The sequence below is a fragment of the Cygnus atratus genome, chromosome 9, assembly GCF_013377495.2.
Source record: "Cygnus atratus isolate AKBS03 ecotype Queensland, Australia chromosome 9, CAtr_DNAZoo_HiC_assembly, whole genome shotgun sequence".
NCBI classification, from domain to species: Eukaryota; Metazoa; Chordata; class Aves; order Anseriformes; family Anatidae; genus Cygnus; species Cygnus atratus.
Genome location: NC_066370.1, coordinates 3,362,352 through 3,381,075, shown reverse-complemented (window position 1 = coordinate 3,381,075; position 18,724 = coordinate 3,362,352). Strand labels below are relative to the sequence as shown.

At 39.7% G+C, this 18,724-nt stretch overlaps 1 protein-coding gene across 1 annotated transcript; it reads left to right on the top strand.

Moving 5' to 3' along the window:
• Window positions 1-611: 611 nt before the first annotated feature.
• On the top strand, window positions 612-4,510 carry MRPL44 (mitochondrial ribosomal protein L44). The gene is made up of 4 exons (XM_035544591.2): window positions 612-892; window positions 1,049-1,517; window positions 2,511-2,689; window positions 3,829-4,510. The coding sequence occupies exons 1-4, from the start codon at window positions 726-728 to the stop codon at window positions 3,998-4,000; spliced, it is 987 nt and encodes a 328-aa protein (XP_035400484.1). The 5' UTR covers window positions 612-725; the 3' UTR covers window positions 4,001-4,510.
• The last annotated feature ends 14,214 nt before the right edge of the window (window positions 4,511-18,724 follow it).

Here is an 18,724-nt window from a genome sequence, read left to right as displayed (position 1 = left end):
CAAGCAGCTGAGAAGATTTTCTCTGCTGAAAGATGAACACCGGGACAGGTTGCTGAGCATGAGATCTGGACACTTTGATATGTAGCCTGTGAGAGCCTGGCTGAGGAAGGCTGCGCTCGCGCATTTCATGTACTACCACAAGTAAAGCAGGGCACAGTATCTGCTATTACGTGGCTTTTGCACTGTCTTTGTGTAGGCTGCTGTGCCTCCTTCCTTGTCTGTCATCTAAATTTGGCTGTTCCCTGTATTTATTTTTTTTAGCTTTGTTCATCTTCTATAACATGCCTCCCTTGGCGCTGTAGGGTAGTTGCTGTGCTTTTTCATAGCATGAATGCCTTTGTGAAAGACAAGGGGAAAGGCCTGCTTTGCACTTTCTTGGTACTTTCATTAATTTTATACCACTGCCTTTAAGCTAGAGCTGTGCTATTTGAACTACTGCTTTTTACCAAGACGTGTATAGGTAACAGGAAAAATAAATAAATGAAGCTTCTTTTATGGGAATTAAAAAAAAAAAAAAAAAAAAAAAACCTTTGTCTTGCAAATGAGTTCCTAACACGGGGGGAGGTGGGGACAGCACTACTTCCCCCACCCCCCTCAGCCCTGTCAGCCGCCCCTCAGCGTTCCCGCCGCGGGCCCGGCCCGTTTGTGCCCGGACCCATTCCGGCCGGCAGCGGGCAGGACCGGGCGCCTTTCCCCGCCGGGCCGCCTCCTTCCTCCGCCCCATCATGGCCGCCGGGCTGGGGGCTTTCATCAGGGCGTCCTGGCGGCTGCTGGCTGCGGCCGGTGTCGGGGTCGTTCGGGCCGCGCACGGCCCCGCTCCGCCCCGCTCCAAGAAGCGGTGGCTCCGCGCCTACCTGGAGCAGCAGCGGCTGGAGGCGCCCCCGCAGCGGCGGTGAGAGACGGCGGGCGCTGTGAGGGGGCCGGGCCCGCTCGCGAACGGGAGTCCCGGGGGTCTTAAACGGTGGTCGCGATCTTCAGAAATAAGCCTGGCTTGCCTTTGCTTTCGGTAGCTTCTTCTATTTCTGAATTTGCTCTCTTGTGCCCGTAGGTCCGAGAAGCCCGGCTGGGATTACCACGCAGAGATACAAGCCTTCAGCCACCGGCTCCAGGAAGATTTTTCTTTGGATCTTCTCAAAACCGCGTTTGTAAATTCTTGTTACGTTGAAAGCGAAGAGGCGAAGCGCCGAGAGCTCGGGGTAGCCAAAGAAACGGTTGCCCTTAACCTCCGCGATAACAGTCAGCTCTCCGAGCAGGGGCAGTCCTTCTCACGCTCTTACCTGGCGCGCTGCTTTGGAGGCGCCTATCCGGATTTACCCGCCCAGGGCATAGGAGCGCTCGTTGATTTCCTTACCGGCCAGGAACTCGTTTCTTACGTGGCTCAGAACCTGTCTGTGCAGGACCTGACGCTCTGCGCACAGTTCCCCGTCCCACCAGACGTGCTGCACAGGACGTTCTTCGCTGTCGTAGGAGCGCTGCTCAACAGCAGCGGGCCTGAGAAAACGGGCATCTTTGTCAGGGTAAGTCATCGCCTGTGGTTATTTTTTTCACTGATAAAAATCCTAATGACGTCTAAGGGTCTCAAAAGTTACAGGAAAAAAGGCAAAAATTATGTTGGCCTATACTGTGATGGCAGAGATTCAGAGAGGTTTGTGGGTTTTTTTTGTTTTTGTTTTTGTTTTTTTTTAAAAAATGGGTTGGTCAGATGCATAAAATGATGTATTTATGATGGTTTATAACAGTGGTATTATAATACTTGCTGCCACTTGCTAGAGGAAAGTGTTATCCTCCATGCGCTATGCTACCCTACCAAATAATGAAACTACTCTACCTCAGGTCACATACACCTTCAGTTTTAAAGAATATTTTGTAGCTTTCAATCTTTATTTATATTTAATATAAAGCTGCTGTTGCAAACACCTAAAAATCTTTTCATACAAGAAAGTTCGACTAAAATGCAGTGTAACAAGGTAGTTTTAGGAGCTGCTTCCCTTTCAGGTGTCCTTTTCACTTATTTCTAGTTTTGCAATGGAGGAATGTTTGTGAGAATATCTGACACAAGAGTCCAGGGGCTGTGTAGGAGCAGTGATCAGATCAAGTGCACATCCTCTGGGGCTGCATGGTGCCTCCAGCCTCTTTGCAGACCCCTCCAGAAGTACAGCTTGGGGTTTGTTTCTACTAAACGTGCTGAATAGCACGTCTGGTGCTCAGAGCTGAACGGGGGTGTTGTCTGCCCCTCCCAGGCCCGTGCTGCTCCTTCCTTACATGTGAGTGGGTCCCTTTGCGTGCAGTGCAAGGCCGAAGCAGAACCAGTGCTGCTGAGCTCAGTAACGTGGATGGCTCTGCCTGGCTGTGGCATGGAGCGGAGGGGTTTAATCATTCCTTTCAGCTCTTCACTGTTGAGTGCATTAGTGCCTCTTCATATTGGATTTTTATTAGCAGACTGTAGAAGCTAAAGCCTTTGTTCCCTTCCCCACTGATTGTAACTTCTAATTCTTTTTTTTTTTGTTTAGGATTTTTTAATTCCCCATCTGATTGGAAAAGACCTGTTTGAGATCTGGGAAGTTGTAAATCCCATGGGCTTACTAGTGGAAGAGCTGACCAAGAGGAATATCTCTTCTCCAGAGCCAAGAATTACCAGGCAGCTGGGAGTCACCACAGTTCTTCCGCTGTACTTCGTTGGCCTGTACTGGTTAGTACAATACTAATGCAAAGTGAAATGGAGTTAAGCTCGGGGAGAGGGAAGGAGGGAAGATGGTCTTTTTACTTTTTTACTTGTGTTCTTTGGCCAAGTTAGAGAAAAGAAACCACGCAGTGACTTCTATCTAAAATCAACCACTTACACATTGTTAGTGCCTTGCTGTAGTAAAAAACAAAACTGTCTTGTACTAAAGGGCCTTGAAGTCTAAACAAGATGCACCCGAGAGTCAAGATAGAAGACTGTCAAGGTGAAGAGATACCAAGGGCGGAAGGGCTGAACAGATGCTAACGTTACATTCTAGAGCTTTTTACATAGGGGTCAAATCATGGCATTAGAAACCAAGCAAGAGGAGTGTCTCTGCCCAGACAAAACATACATGCCAGGTATCCCTGGTGAGCGTGGTCAGGGCCTGCCCAGGTGTGTTGCCTGGTGGAAACATCGTTCCTCTGGAGCAGGATAGGACCTCCTGCTTCCTAGCCCACAGTGTTGCTTTGCTACATGAGCTACAGATGAGCACTTGGGAAGATTGCCTTAACCTGTTCTGAATTACCGCGCTTCAGTTCATATGTTTTCTAAGATTTATCTTATATATATATATAAGAAAAAGAACTTTGCATTTTTTCCTGGAATCTCTTGTGTCCCTCCACGAAATGCTCCTATTCAGTGCCTATAGATGTTGATTAAACAGAGCTGAATACATAACTCCTAACACAGAGAACTTCTCTGTGAATCCTTCAGAAGAATTCCTAAAATGCTTTCTTACCAGGGGAGGAGAAAAGAATGTTTGTTTAAGCTGACCAAAATAACAAATTTGCATATTTTTAACAGGGCTAGCAGAAATTGAACACTGTAAACAATCAGTAGCGTGTTAGGAGTCTAAATGAACAACGTAGTGTTCTTCCAGGAAGAGGATGTCTTTCTGATTGGTGTTTCCGCTGCTGAATATCCAATCGCTTATCTGTGCAGGAAAGGCCAGCGGAAATGTTGACACTCGTGTGTGTACATAGAAATTACCTTCAGCAGTCACTGACAGTGGAGGAAAAAATATCTAGCAGCTCTTATTCATGATGTACAGTAGTGCTCAGGATTTTGATGAAAATGTGAAAATGTTTTGTTTTTTTTTTTTCAAGTGATAAGAAGATTATCGCTGAAGGCCCTGGTGAAACGCTGCTCGCGGCAGAGGAAGAAGCTGCCCGTGTGGCGCTGCGGAAGCTGTATGGGTATACAGAGAACAGGAGACCTTGGGATTACTCGAAACCCAAACAAGGGTGGACAGCTGAAAAGGCTATCAGCAGTAACTAGATAATACAGGCCGCTTCTAGTTTCTCTGAAGAATTAGTGGCTTTCATGCAAATGTAGATGCATTTCAGAAAGCAAAATTCGGTTTAATTTTCTGATCTTAAGTGTATGCAATTTTCAAATTAAATACAGTTTTAAAATAAATGTAATCTTTCCCTTCTACGTAAAGCTTAATATTCAGTCATTTTCCTGAACAACAAAAGTACATTTTTTCTGAATGTATGCATTCTGTCTGAGAAGTTTTTCCATACAACATGGGAGACTGTTCTTAAGGATGTTTAATAATGTGACGAAGTCCTTGCTCTTGAGGAACTTCGCTACGTAGAAAAAGGTTTTATGTGAGCTTTCTTGGGGCTTTGATTGAGGGTATTGTTAATAAGATGAGTTGAATTAAATATGCAGCATTGGTCTTTGGGTTCTATCTGGATTTATTTGTCCCTGACCTTGTGAAAATGTAAAATGTGACGTCAGTGGTATTAACACTGGTGGTCCAATTAAAAAAGGAAATGGCACTTTTGAGGTCTTACTGCTTGCAACATTTATTTGCCGTACACGTTGGCTTCTGTTGTTCAAGTATGCTCTGGGAGGATGTATTTTTTATTTTAAAATTTGTAAAAAGGAAAATAAGGATCATGAAGGCTTGTGCTCAAAGAAATTGGAGAACATTGTGTAATATTAGGCTACTAGATGATCCAAGTTTAAGTGGTCATAGGACTAAGGTATTGGATTCAGTGAAATTGGTGTTTGGTTTGTTTGCACCATCTGCATCTGTTCCAGTGTAACTCAAGTGATTGAAAAGCTGCTGAGGAACAACTCAGGTACCTTCATAATGTTCCTATTAAATAGAAACTCAGTACGTGTACCAGAAAACATCATGTAGAGAGACAGATACATGAGGACTGTGTGGCTCTCTTGGAATTGTTTCCTTTAAAATTTAGTGAGATGACATTGCAAATTGCAACTGAGCCCTCAGAGGAGGAAAGGAAAAAGTTGAATGTAGGACAATGGTTAAATAAGTGTTTCCTGCCTTATCCCGTTGTAAACACCAGTTTTATTTTGTGTTTGTGTGAAGGCTGCTTAGCAGTGAAAGGTCCCAGGCTGCGCCTGTGGCTGCTGGGCAGCTCTGGCACGCTGCAGGTGCTGCATTCCCTGCTGCCCCTGGAGTGAGAATGAGATCTGGCTCTCTTCTACTTGACTGGGGGAAAAAAACTAACCAACGCCTGTCTGCCATTCACTATTATTTGTCGTGCCATACATCTGAAGCACGTATACAACACTTAGTGTGGCTAGATCACAGTGAAATCTGTTGTTTAGATTCTGGCATGGTAAATTCCATGAGTGATAGTTAAAATGTAAAAAGGAGAGCAGAAAGATCAGTCTAACATAAATTTTGCGTTAAATTGCTTGTGTTTAAGTGAAAAAAAATACACCTGGGTGATCTATTATCACTTACGTAACCATAGCCAGTAAGGTCACTATATTCCAGGGGAATAATAGCTGAATCTGAAATTACTTAGGCTATTTTTAGTTTTTCAGATGAGGTATTTCTCTTACCTTTACCTATTTTAAAAGGACAGTAGTGTTGTTGTTTTTTTTTTTTATCCAAAGTTTGATCTACCTACTATTTTAAATATATATATTTATGTATTTTAAGAGAGGAAAAAACAGTATTCTGTCAGTTTACCTTAAAAGAATATTTAGCGTCTGCTTACTGTTGCTTCACAGTTTGGAATATGAGAATAAATCCTAGGAGAAGTGGATTACTGAGTCCTTCCTTGCTGGATGGAAACTGCTTAATGTAAGATAAATCAATTTATTGTGTAACATATGTATGGAATGTTTTGAGTTCAAAGAGAAAGACAGTTTGGGGACATGGAAAGAAAGGTTGGCTTTTTTTTTTTTTGTTATAGAGGTGTGAGTGGAAAATAAGGAGTTTATACAAGAAAACGTGTCCCATTTTCAGTCTTCTAAAGGTCAGAAAAGCATTTGGTACGGTATCTGTGCTTCAGGTCCTGGCATCTAAGTGTGTATCACTAACTCACTGATGTTAAAAGATTGGTTAGATTTACAGAATTAAGTATCTTCAAAAGTAGACAGTGAAAGTGGTAGCTTTTCTTCTGCTACAGGGTTTGTTGATGGAATTCCCTGGTAGTTTTGTGGTCTGAAAAGTACTTTATAAGCTACTTGCTTTGGTTCTGACCCAGGCATTGAGTTCTGACGCAAGTGCATTTGTATCTCCCAATGATCCTTCCTTCCTCAAATCCCGTTTTATCTTTCAGGGAAAATAAACCTAGTATCATGACGATAATCAACCAATTAAAAAGAATCAGGTTAGTTTATTCTTGAAACCCTTTGAACAACTTGTTTTACCAATGATTGTTACGATTATATTCTTAAACTGACTTAGCAGAACAGGCCATGTTCTCTGGCATTTATGGAATTTTGTAATAGGTTAACATGATCTCGAGTCAACCCTGATTATGCCTTTCTGGGTGCTACACTAACTTTATCTGATATAGGTATTTGTTACTGTAATTGCATTTATCCTTTAACCAGGATAAATTGCATTTATCCTTTAACCATTTATCCTGAAACCAGGACATCATTCAAACCACATCTCCTAATGAAGATCTTTTCTTAACTGAAAGTAAACCAGAAGACAAATACCAGTCTTTCTGGGCTAACTTAAAAGTCACAGGTGTGGTAACAGCTACATTTTAACAAAAGTGCAGTACTATAATGCTAACCCTTTTTCATTTTTCTTTAATTTCTTTCTTGATCTTTGTAATGATGAGCATAAGGATGCAAATATGCTTACACATAAGTAGACTTAAAAATAATAATAAATGGACCGCTAGTTGTTGATCCATTAAAGGCAATGGCAGTTATGCTGCTGAGTTTGGTCTAGACTTGGTTTTACCCAAATACTGAACAAACTAAATGTGTGAATGGCCTTAGGTTACTCTTCTCCCTCCATCATCAAGATTCTGTCTTTTTCTTGAAAGAGTTTTAAAACTGACTTTCTTTAAAGAAAGTTAAGAGAAGTTCTACTGTATCAGTGCCAGCTAAGCAAATAGAAGAAAAACTTCTTAATGTGCATTCATGTTCTTTTATTAAGTTACTTCTTGTTCTCAGTATGTGTTTTTGCTGCTGTTTTGAGCTGTTCAGTAGCACAACTGAATGCTCTGTGCATCTCCTTGTTCACAGCTGCAGCTTCTGCTGGTTACAATAACCAGTTTTTTTTTTTTGTAGTTTTCTCTAAAAATGTCCAGAAATAATTCTTGTATTTTAACAGTCACAGTGACTTCAATACTGGACATTAACAGGGAGATACCTGTAAAGTGATTGTATTTTAATTTGAAGTTTGAAATTGTCAGTGAAAAGTTAAAGCTTTATTGTAATTAACACCAAACTCTTGCTTTTTATGAGAGATCAAAACTGAGGATAAGTTGCTCTGGCACTCTGGTGCTATAAAAAGCCATAAAGAATTCAAAACATCAAAAGATGTGTTTTTCTTTTCCTGGGAGGGCGGATGCTGCAGTGCAGAAATGTTAGAAAAGCCCTGCATTTTCTTGTCCTCAGCGTCACCAAGTACTGTGGTAAACTTTAAACAGGCTCAAAACTATTCAGTTGCTCTTCTAAAGTACTTCTGGGCTTTGAAGTTTAATATTCAGAGACGCATTAACTGTAGAGAAGGGAGCATCCAAGGACAGATTGTTTTTATCTTTTCAAATTGATTCCACTGATTGATTCAATGGCAGCGGTTCTGTGTGTTTACCATTTCAGCTTGTCTAAGAAATTGTGGATAAATTAGGAAAATAAAATGGTCACCGGTTGGTCAGTAAATAGCCAACTGTTGTAGAGCACAGTTGTGTAGGGGGAACAAGTTAATCTGTGTGACAGAATCAGAGCATTGAAGGCTGGCTGTTGTTCCTAAATCCCGGAGGATGCAGCATTGCAGCTCATTGCGGTGCACCTAAAAATGGGTTGCGCTTCCCTGGAAAAAAGGTAGCTGTTGGGAGAAAGTAAAACATTATCATCCTTTCTACTTTTGTGTAATAAATATAATGCTTCTGTCAGTCTGTGGTGGTTATGCTTTGACTACACTTTTTTTTTGGTCACTGAACTTTTATTTTTATGTTCAAGTATGGTATCTGCAGGTATTGTATGATTATAAAGGACCTCCTGAGCCATCGAGACAACCTACCGCCATCATAGCTAAGTTTAGTGATCCTTTTCCTAAACAGATGGTGCTCCAGATTAAAAGTAGTTAGGTCTTTTGCTCCTACTGCTTCAGCTGGAAACAATTACAGAACCTGACTGTTCTGATATGGAAATTAAAAATGAAGCCTTACCTCTGTAAGTATTCATTGCCAGTTGTGCTCACTTGTTCTGATACCACTGTTTTTTATCAGAAGAAATCCTGATTTTTATTGGTGTTGGCAGAATTTGTATTTAATTCCAGTGAGATCATAGTTTCATACAGTTTTGGACATGCTTGCAAGTTTCCTCTTACATGGCATCCCAGTAGCTCTGCAGTCCTATGTCTTCCCCTAATTAGACTGGGATGCTTATGTAAATGAGAGCAACATTTATTTTATGGTAACTTGACTAACATGTTTGAGATTAATGATTACCTAACACGCACAGTTTATTGTTCTTTGTCCTGAAGGCATGATTTCCACTTAAAGTACTTCATCTTGGTACTCTATGTAGGCCACCAAAATTAATCGCATCAATAGGTAGGTGTGTGTGTTTAAAAAATGGTATTCTCGATAGCCATTCAAATAACTTGGCCAATTTTTTGTAGCATTTCTAACCCTAAAAACTTGCATGTGTCACCAAAAAAAAATGTCCTGAAAGAATGTTTTGATATCCAACTTCAAAAAAGCTTTTAACACTATTTCATACAAGATGTTTCAGTAGAGAGATGGTAGTTGGCTATAATTCCTTGCTCTGTCAGCAGATACTGTAGTTTCATGATCCACACACATTTAAATACCCATTAAATCCCATCTTCAGTTGGTGGTGTACTTGTCTCATTCTGTAGCCTATGGCTGGTATACTTAGGTGGAGGGGAAAAGAGTGCCATTGGCAAATTTCCACGTTGTAAAGAAAAGAAGCACTTTTGGCCAGTGTGGGAGGTGAGTGTGCAAAGGTTCTAGGTTTGGAAGCTTTAAAAAATGTTGTGCTCACTTGCCTACTAGAGAATGATGCCACCACTTCCATAGTACCATTAACTGACACCAGCTCCATTGTGACACTGAGATGGCATTTTGGGGAAACATATCCAGATTCGTGATTATGAGGTAAAGCAGGGGATATTGCCAGATCAAAAAAAGAATTAACCTAGCTACGTGAAAATCATTACGCATTCTTTAAGGCTGAAGGAAGCACAATAGTGGAGCACCACTGTCCTCTGTTAGACCTAAACCTCCAGTGAAATATCAGAGATTTAGGGTTCAAAGACATAATTCTGCAATCTCTTCTTGTGGTTCATCTCCCCCATGGAGGCAGTACTACCTATGTAACTAAGAAAATCCTAATGAAACTGAGCAGGTGTTTCAAAATTAGTGTGGGATTAGTGGCAAGACTGACCGGGAGAAGCATTCCCACCACTAGAGGGCAAAAAGATCAATGTTTAGGGTGACAAATTAACAGAAAAATTTGTAGAAATAACTAAAACATCAGAAATTTTTAAGGATGAAAAGTCTAGAGAAAATAGCTTCATTTGTTGAATGCTAGTTGAATGCTAATGATGATTATTCTCTTTAATTTCAAGAGATAGGAGCTGAGAATGTTTACAAAATAACATTATTTATAGTCCCACCAGAAATAAAATTGTTGCCTAATCTAAATCTGTGTAGCTGACGGCTGCTTATGCCATTTCGCAGACCTCCCGCCTCAAGCCACAGCTGTGGCAGTGAGCTCAGCACGGCCACTGGGATAATTTCCTCGGCCTCTCCTCACTAGGGGGCTGATGGCTTTTGAATGGAGTGATTTAAGCATCATTTTCTATTTATTATACCAGAGTACAGTTCAGTTTTGCTTTTATGTTTCTTTTGCAATGGAAATATTTGTTAAATGTTTCGTTTCTCCGCCAGATATTGTGAGATGTTTTTTCAGCGTGTTTTCAACCAGGCAGGCATGTTCAACACCCTGCATTGCCCGGCCAAGGAGACAGCATTTGGGGGGACGATGACATTCCCATTGACAGCTAGTGGATCCACACATAGGTCAGGAGAAGTCATTATTGCTCCTCTTGCTGCTTTTACTACTTTCGGAAGAACACGCGTGAGATGCCCCCACCCATAGTTTCACATCCAGGCCCTTGGCACTGCCTGTTTTGTTCTCCCAGCCGCTGGGAACCAGCACAGCCACGCAGTGCCCTGTGACTGCAGACAAGGTTCCCGACTCAGCCTGTGTGCAGCGTTAATAGAGGCGGGCCGATAAACTTCATGGAAGTCTGGACCAGTAGCAAAACCATTGGCTGGTCCCTGGTTTCAGAGGTAGGTAAACCATTTTATGGTTTATTTCTTTGAAAGATTCTTGCTGAGTTTGTCGGTTCTTGGTTGGGTATTTCAACTCCCTGCTGCAAGCCTGGCTTTAAGATCAAGTATTTAGGAGATGATCATGGGCCGGACTGAATTTGGTTGATCTCCTTACTCCAAGAGAGAAAAAACCAGGCAATTTAAAATAAGTTTGAGCTTTTTTCTTGACTGGATTACTATAATCATCACTTTCTAGTAAACCAAAACTGGATCAGGAACTAGGTAAAAATATATATATTTTTTAAGTATGATAAAATTTGGGATAAGCTTCAAAACTTTCCTTTAAAGATGAATCCCCCCGATCACAGAAGGGATTTGGTTTTAGTGACAGAATCCACTGCTGTGTTCTGCTGACTTTTACCAGGCTGCTTTTGGAGCCTGCAAAGCACACTTTTCACACTGCAACAGCATGGTGATTTTTTTGAAGCATATCAATACATCCTTTCAACACGAAGATGTCATTCCAAAGAGTTTATGCTGACAAGGAGTTATTCTGATTTCACTACACAAGGGGATGAAACTCCCTGCAGAGAGGACTGAGGGCAGTTACGGCCATTGCCTGCAGTGCTAAGGGGCTCTCCCTGAAGGCAGAAAACATGGGGCCCTCTGGAGCACAGCTGGGACTGAGGACAGTGCTCTGAACATTCATCGACTGTTGGTCGGTAACGAGGATGAACTAGAAAGAATTAAACCCTGTGACGGGTGGGTTTGTGCAGCGGTCAGTGATGGAAAGAGAAGGAGCGTAAAACAAGACTTTACCCTGGTTAATGTCTAGGTCAGCTCATACTGATTTTTTGGGCTGTAAAACCTGAAACTTCAATAACTACCATGAAACCTTTCTCTGTTAATCATTAGTGAGCTTAAATTGCTTTGGTGTTTTTTCTGTTTGTTTTTCCTTTTTTTTTTAGCGTGGTTATGCTCGTAACCCCCACAGAGTCGGGAAAGAGGCGGGCTGGGCCCTGCAGGTAGAGCTAACGGCGGGGTGCTGAGCCACAGCTGATCGGTCCCGCTGCGCACACGCCTGCTGTATCTTCTGCCCACATGCGTGCACGTTTCAGCTAGGCCTTTATCTGCCTGCACACAAGTACATGCAGGGAGGGAAAATTTAAGCTGGAGGGTAGCTGTGCTATCACAGCAATATTTATAAACTGGTCAAGAATACGTTGAATCTGACAAAGTGGCCAGCTAGAACTTAAGTAGCAAATACTGAGGTCAGAAACAACCCTACACATAGAGGAGCAGGATGCAAAAAACTTGTGTATTCAGAAAGGGGATCTCGATAACTTAGGAAGGTCAACGTGAACTTCGCTTTGCGGAAGCTATACAGACAGTGTCACAACTTCTAACGGTTCTGAGATACTTGATTAAAAGACCTAAGCTGTAAGAAATACTATACTGGCTAATAGCTTCTGAAATACTTTTGTTGCCATATTTGTGATGATTTATTAACTGTCAGGTTCCTCTTTACTGCCTATTTTCTTCATCCATGGAGGAACTTTTTTTTTCTTTTGCTTAAAAATCTCTTGTATGTCGGTGGCTGTATTTCTAAAATTTGTGTGTCTGTGTCAGTAAGGCACTGCTCTTTAATAACTATTGGTCAGAATGGACATTATCCCCAAATTTTCAGTGTGCTGTTTCAGAGTATTTGTTCTGTCTCTTCAGTTAAATACCTTGTCCACAAACAAAACTGAAAAAAGAAAACAAAAAGAAAACAAACAAACAAAAACAACAAGGTTTTGTTCTGAACACTTATTATTTTCCAGTCCCAAACCGGAAAAGAGTACTATTTACTATTGTGCCCACCATGCTTTAATTGCTTTGTTTTGTTTTTTAATTTATTTAAGCAGGTAAGCATTACATTTTAAATATTTTTGTTATGTCATCAAGACAGCTGCTTTTTCATGTGAAGTCTTTTTAGTTAAGCTGAACACTGATAAGTATTTCTCTTTTTCCTTTTGGTTAGGAAAGAGTTTTTCTATTTGTCAAATACTTTCAAAATCTGCCTTCTTAATTGAAATTCACATATGTTTTTTCAAAGAGTAGGCATACATGTCATTGCCATGTAATCAGACTACATTCTTGAAAGAAACCTTTTTTTTTTTTTTAATCTCTTTGTACCTGCAGCTATGACTTGCAGTATTGAAAAGTCAGCTCAAGGAGAGGAACTGAAGGTGCTTTTGCCATACAGCAGACTGTACAGGAGACCCACATGTCAGGGGATTTACTTTTCATGTTCAGTTAATTATTCTAAACAACAATTAGAGGTTTTGCCCCTTACTTCCAAACTAAATAGCATAGAAAGGACTAAAATATTATTAATCTTAGCAGTATTGTTCCCATGTATGGGTTGAGATTAGGTCTCTCCTCCAGAAAACCTCCCTTAAGAGGATATTTGCAGTTACCAAGGATTATCCACATCTATTCACTCCAACTGCATTAACCTTTACTATGTTCTCCAGGGGATTTTTGTTTGTTGTGCGTCTTGTTAGTGCTCTTCTAACATGTTAATGCTGCCAGTGACAAAGCCTTTTTCTCTTGTCCTCCTTGAATAACAGAACTGCAGTTTGCCCATGACAAATTCTCAGGGATTCGTGGAAAAAAAAAATCTTGATAGTATCTCAGACTTAAAAATTACAGTAATGAGAAAAATTAAACTAAATTTGAAGCATCAGGTTTCCCTTTGTCAGTCCACTTCTAAATATTTTTTTTCAGAAACTGGGTGATCAAAGAACTGAGCTTTCCCATATTCATGTTATGTGGCTTATTTTCTTTTGTTCTGCTATTTGAATATCTGGCATCTGAAAGCTCTGTTTCCCAAATCTTCCTATTTCATGCCACCATCATTACTTTACACTAAGATATTGTTCTTTTTTTCTCACTTCAAATCCAAATTGATATTTCCAGGACTTTTAGTCTTTCTGATATTTATGCTGATTGATTTGTTCACTGCATTTGTTCACCTGTTTTTATAAAAATTAAAACACTGCTACACTGGAGTCACGTATTCACCTCCTTAGTGTTTCTCAGTGCATGATAAGTATTTCATGGCTTGACTTGGCATTTCAGACTCAGCTCATTCTCTCTATATATTCAGATTGACTTAGTGTTCTCCTTTCTCTTGACATCATGGGCCTACATTGCTACAATAATGCAAGACTCAGAGAATTACAGAATTTTGTCCTGTTTTCTGTATGTAGATTACAGTTGTAAAAACTGTTTCAGGACTAACACAAGCACCAAAGGATGTCTGCTCACAACAGTAAATTCTGTTCTACAAATTAACCTTCAAGTGATATTTATTAATAGAACTAAAATTCTAGGGAAGTCTGCAGCAGAACATGTGCATTTTGTAAAGCATAGGGAAATGAGAGAAAAACGGTTGAAAATGTTACTTGTCTCTGTTCTAACTTTGCGTGTCCTCCTGTGAAGATGTTTGTCAAACTACCTCTAATTCTTTTTACCAAATCTAAGGTAGTTCTAAGACAGCACTAACTGGTAGAAGTTTCCACAAATTAGACTGACTAATCAATAATTTAGATTCATTAGTGGAGAGGAACAAAGGCCTCTCTTCACTCCCACGGGGGTTTTACAGAAAACAGGCAGGAAATGCTCATCATCAAGTAGAGGAGGTACTAAAGACCTGAGTCTGAAAATACACTGGGCTTTAAATATATCATTCATAGCTCAAGAAATAAGCTACGCTATATGAAGACTAATGTGAAAATTAAGTTGTTCCTGTTCAGAGAGCTGGTAGAATATTTCCCGATTTAGTAATTTAGGTAGCTGAATAATAAAGAAATTGTTGGTGGTTTAGACAGAACATAAATATCTCTCTTCCTCTTCTAATTTAGAACCAAATATTCTTCCATCTCCTAGGCCTGTCTTTCAGCTCTTTCTTTCCTAGTTTATTCATTTGGCTCTTTCTAGCTTTATTGATATCATTTTCACAACCTCTCTTCTACCTACGGGCTCTAGGCTGCCTTATGTACTGCTAACATTCCCATGGGCAGCCCCAGTAAATGGAAACTCTGGTATGGCTCACCATTACTTTTCTATTGCTGCTTATGAATTTTCTATTGTCACGTGTGAACATACTCCCCTTTCAGTTTAAAGGGTTCCACTCTCCTCTGGGATTTTTCTCTGAAAGGCCATATCACAAAAAAAAGCCTTTTTCAAGCAGTCCTGTGACCTATGGTGCAGTTCATAAAGCATTGATCAACTACAGAAACTTACAGAATAATGATAAAAAAATACAAATCAGAATCAGCAACAGAAGCATTGACTACACCCTAAAAATAAGGAACATTTACTATAAGGATGAATTTAAAAATAAAATACAACCACCTCACATACAAGATGTCCCTGTGACAGATGTTTTGCCTTCACTGCAACTGTATATAGGCATGTTCTTTCCACTACCTAGTCTGTGATTACAAACTGGAATATGATCTTGTACTCTTAAGGCATGATGGAAATTCAAGAACTGTGTCAAATAAAGGGGCAAGGTTGAAATATTGATGACCTTTCAACATCACTGACCAAGGTAGGAAGTGGTAAGCGCATAAGGCCTCCTGAGCTAACAAAATTTCTCATTAAAATTAAGAAAATGGAAAAATCCATGGAAAAGGGAACAGGTCAGTCAGCTGAAACGGCCTCCCTGGCTTTGAAAACCTCCTGCTGAACCAGACTGGATTGCACTATGAGGTCGGACAATCCTGCACTCAAAAAATTCCCACTGGAAAAAGAAATAATAATAAATCTGTTCTTCAGTGAGCATGATGCCTAAAGGAACTTGTAAATCTAAAGGCAGTTAAATGGTTGGACTCTTAGGTGAGGCAGACTCAGAAGGTCCCCTAGTAGCTCCAGTCCAGCCAGGAGAGCACAGTGTTTAATTACTGACTGCCAACAAAAATTAAATAAAACAGAAGCTTCTCACTCTGAGTAACTTTAGCTAGAAAGTTTAAAAATAAAATAAAATAAAGCTAAAAAAGCTTAAAAGCTAAAATTGGGTAACAACTTATTTTTTTACTTTATTGACGGATATACAATTTAGTAGCTTTATGAAAAGAAAACAAAAGTAGAAGATGAAGAAAGCATAAGGAAAGCACTTCTATGAGAGAGAAGTAACTTGCTTAGTTAACTTGAGGCAATGAAGAGAAAAAGAGAGAGAAGTATACAGGATAACAGTGCTAGGTGGGAGTCCATCTGGGAAATCTCAGGCCTTCCCATTGCAACACTTCAATTAGATTCAACTGAACTACATGGTAATAGATTTAAATCAGGCAAAAGTTCGTTTTATTTTTTTTATTTTCATTCAAACAATTTAGAAAAATAATTTGGAGAACTTAATGGCTGCAAGAAGCTCACCAAAATGATCATTTACAGTGCAGCCTTCATTCTTAGCAATTATCACCGAAGTAGAACATCAAGATAAGAGCAAAGAGACTTTGGGCTTTTTTCTACCTCTGGCATTGATCTCTTGTGCTAACTTTAGAAAGGTGTTCTACATCTTTATGGTCCTCTTCTTAAAACTAGTCTGGTTTGTTCAAGTTAGTAGGAAAATTCTAGTTTACTTTGCAGAAAGAAGAGTATGTGTCTTGCTAGTAATGCCTGATACCTGACCCTACACAGCTTCAGTCTGTCTCACAAGGAAAGTGTAAAAGCTGTTCTGTTAATACAGGTATAATGCACTAAGTCATACTCTATGAAAGGAGGTAATTAAAGAAGAATTGCTTTTTCTGTCCATATTTTTTGGTCTTTTTGATACTTCTTGCTCTTCTGCTAGCTCTTGGTTTTATGCCTCTCACCCGATGTCTTCCAACTCCTCCATGTCATCCTGAGAGCCAGTGCTTCTACTTTGAATCTCAGGCTTCCGTCCCTGTGGTGACTGAGAATCCCTTCCTACCCCACGTTACCCCAAAGGATTTAGGCATATATCACACTACCAGAACTTGCTGCTCCAAAAAAATTACAGACCGCTAATGTGCATTACGAAAAAGCAACCAACCTGATGTGGCTGCGCCTTTCCCTTTATTGTAAGGCCTGTTCCCTACAAACTGCTGTTATGTGTAAAGGCAGGGCTATCCATCTTTTATTTTTCTTACTATGTTAATGTTATAGCAGTGGATGGGAAATGTCAAAGGGAAATGGCATTTCAAATAAAAACATTTCTGTAATTCAATCATGTTCGTTTGACCATTTCCCACAGTTAAATTTTCTTGATTTAAATAACTGTCAACAAGAAAAAGTGATTTGTATGAACATTACTATGACTTTTGTTTTGATCTTTTACTGAAATGTATCTAGTCATTAACAAAAAGATACTGCTCAAATAAGGCCAGGACAAGACATGTTAATTTATACTCAGTTGACCAAATCTTTAATAGTGCATACCAGTGAATGTTCCCATCAGATAAACTTGCTGTGATCTTTCTTAGCATTTTTCAGAAAACTCTTCATATACAAATCTTGCAGAAGCAGTTTACCACAGATGCGATATACCTAATCCCAGGATTAATTTTGTATGCCCATCAGTAGCGAAGCAAGATGGATTTAATAGCCCATTAGTCTTTCAGCATGATAATTTCCACATCACTTAGCCTGCTGGGTTAATTGCTTTAAAATGGATATTATTGACCTCAATCCTAGTGACAAACAGAGGATGTCTTATTCATCTCCCAGATGTATGTTCTTAGACACTTGTTTCTTTTGGTCCTGACAATAAGTCCCCTAGATTATGTGCTTGTATATTATAATTTATACCCTATTAGCCCATATTAAAAGGATTAGTGAAGCTCTGTCTTTCAGAAATTGTTGCCCGTGACTGGGGAGAACTTTTAATTTGTATATATATGTATATAAAGAGAAATGTTGCAAACATGAGAAACCATTGTTTTACCCTTTGTTAAGAAGTTAATTTAATGCTAAAAGCTGTAGCAGGTGCAGTAGGGATTGAACATTTTTGGAATAAACATGTGTCCAGTATATTTTCACAAAAGTGTAAGCATGGTCATTAAGAGGAGAGAATGCAGAACAAATCTGGACAGAGAAGCTGTAGGAAAGGAAATTCAGGTCCTAGGGTTGAGAAACTGAAAAATACATCATGCAAAAGAAAATCAAAGAATGACACTGAACAGTAGAGTTTTTATTTGTGTGTATTATTTCTGCATTTTTGCCCTTGGTAATTTGGAGAAAAAAAATGAGCCATCTGCTTTGAGGAAAGTAATGCTAGCTGTGAACAACAAAAAATAGAAAGGGAAGAACAGCACAGCTACTTACTGCTTGTGGGGAGATAAAACAGGGCTGGAAGCTGATTCAGCCAGTTTTCAGCCCTACATACGTCAACAGTGTAACACACACATTTATGCATAGGTAGTTTTATTTCTCAAGCACCAGTTCCTATGGGAATCAACACCCTAAGATTTAGATGGTTGCTTGTAGGAACCCAAGATTTGGAGCACATCGCTCACAATCTTTAAGAGAATCCAAACCTCATAGACCTTTTGGGTGTTTATAAAAGGGTGCATCCTCACAAACCTATGAAGTCTCATTAACTCATTATGTAATTTCTTGGTCTAAATCGGCTTTAGAAGACAGAACAAAGAGGCTCAATATTTTTAAAAAGTGATTTCTAAAGCCAACTAATGTTTAAAATATCATTTTTCTACTAACATAATGATTCTATGAATTCTATGACCTTAAGTGGCACTAAGAGTCATTGTTTAGTGATGGGACTTGGTAAGTAGGTCAGGTTGATGGGTGGACTTGATGATCTTGAATGTCTTTTCCAACCTAAATGATTCTATAGGTCCATCTTGGTGCTGGCCATGAATAGCATCTTAGCATTTTCTGAATGAGACAAATTAGAGCTCACTGTAATACGAAATTCATAAGATTCCTCTTGAACCTTGTGATTGACTTAAATAGTACTAGGATTTTCCCTGTGAGCTCAGTTCTACATTTTAATGACGATGAAAACTTCAGCAATGATGGTATCATTTTCATTAACACCTGCTCCTGTGTGATATTCATGATAGAAGCAAGCAGAGTTGGACAATATCTTACTCAGACGATGTCAAAGCACCTTTGACTCTCATTGAAACCAAACTGAAATTGTACGCAGCAACTCTCTGCTACAGCAGGTCTTTTACCCAATACCGGTACTCTCTGTACAAGG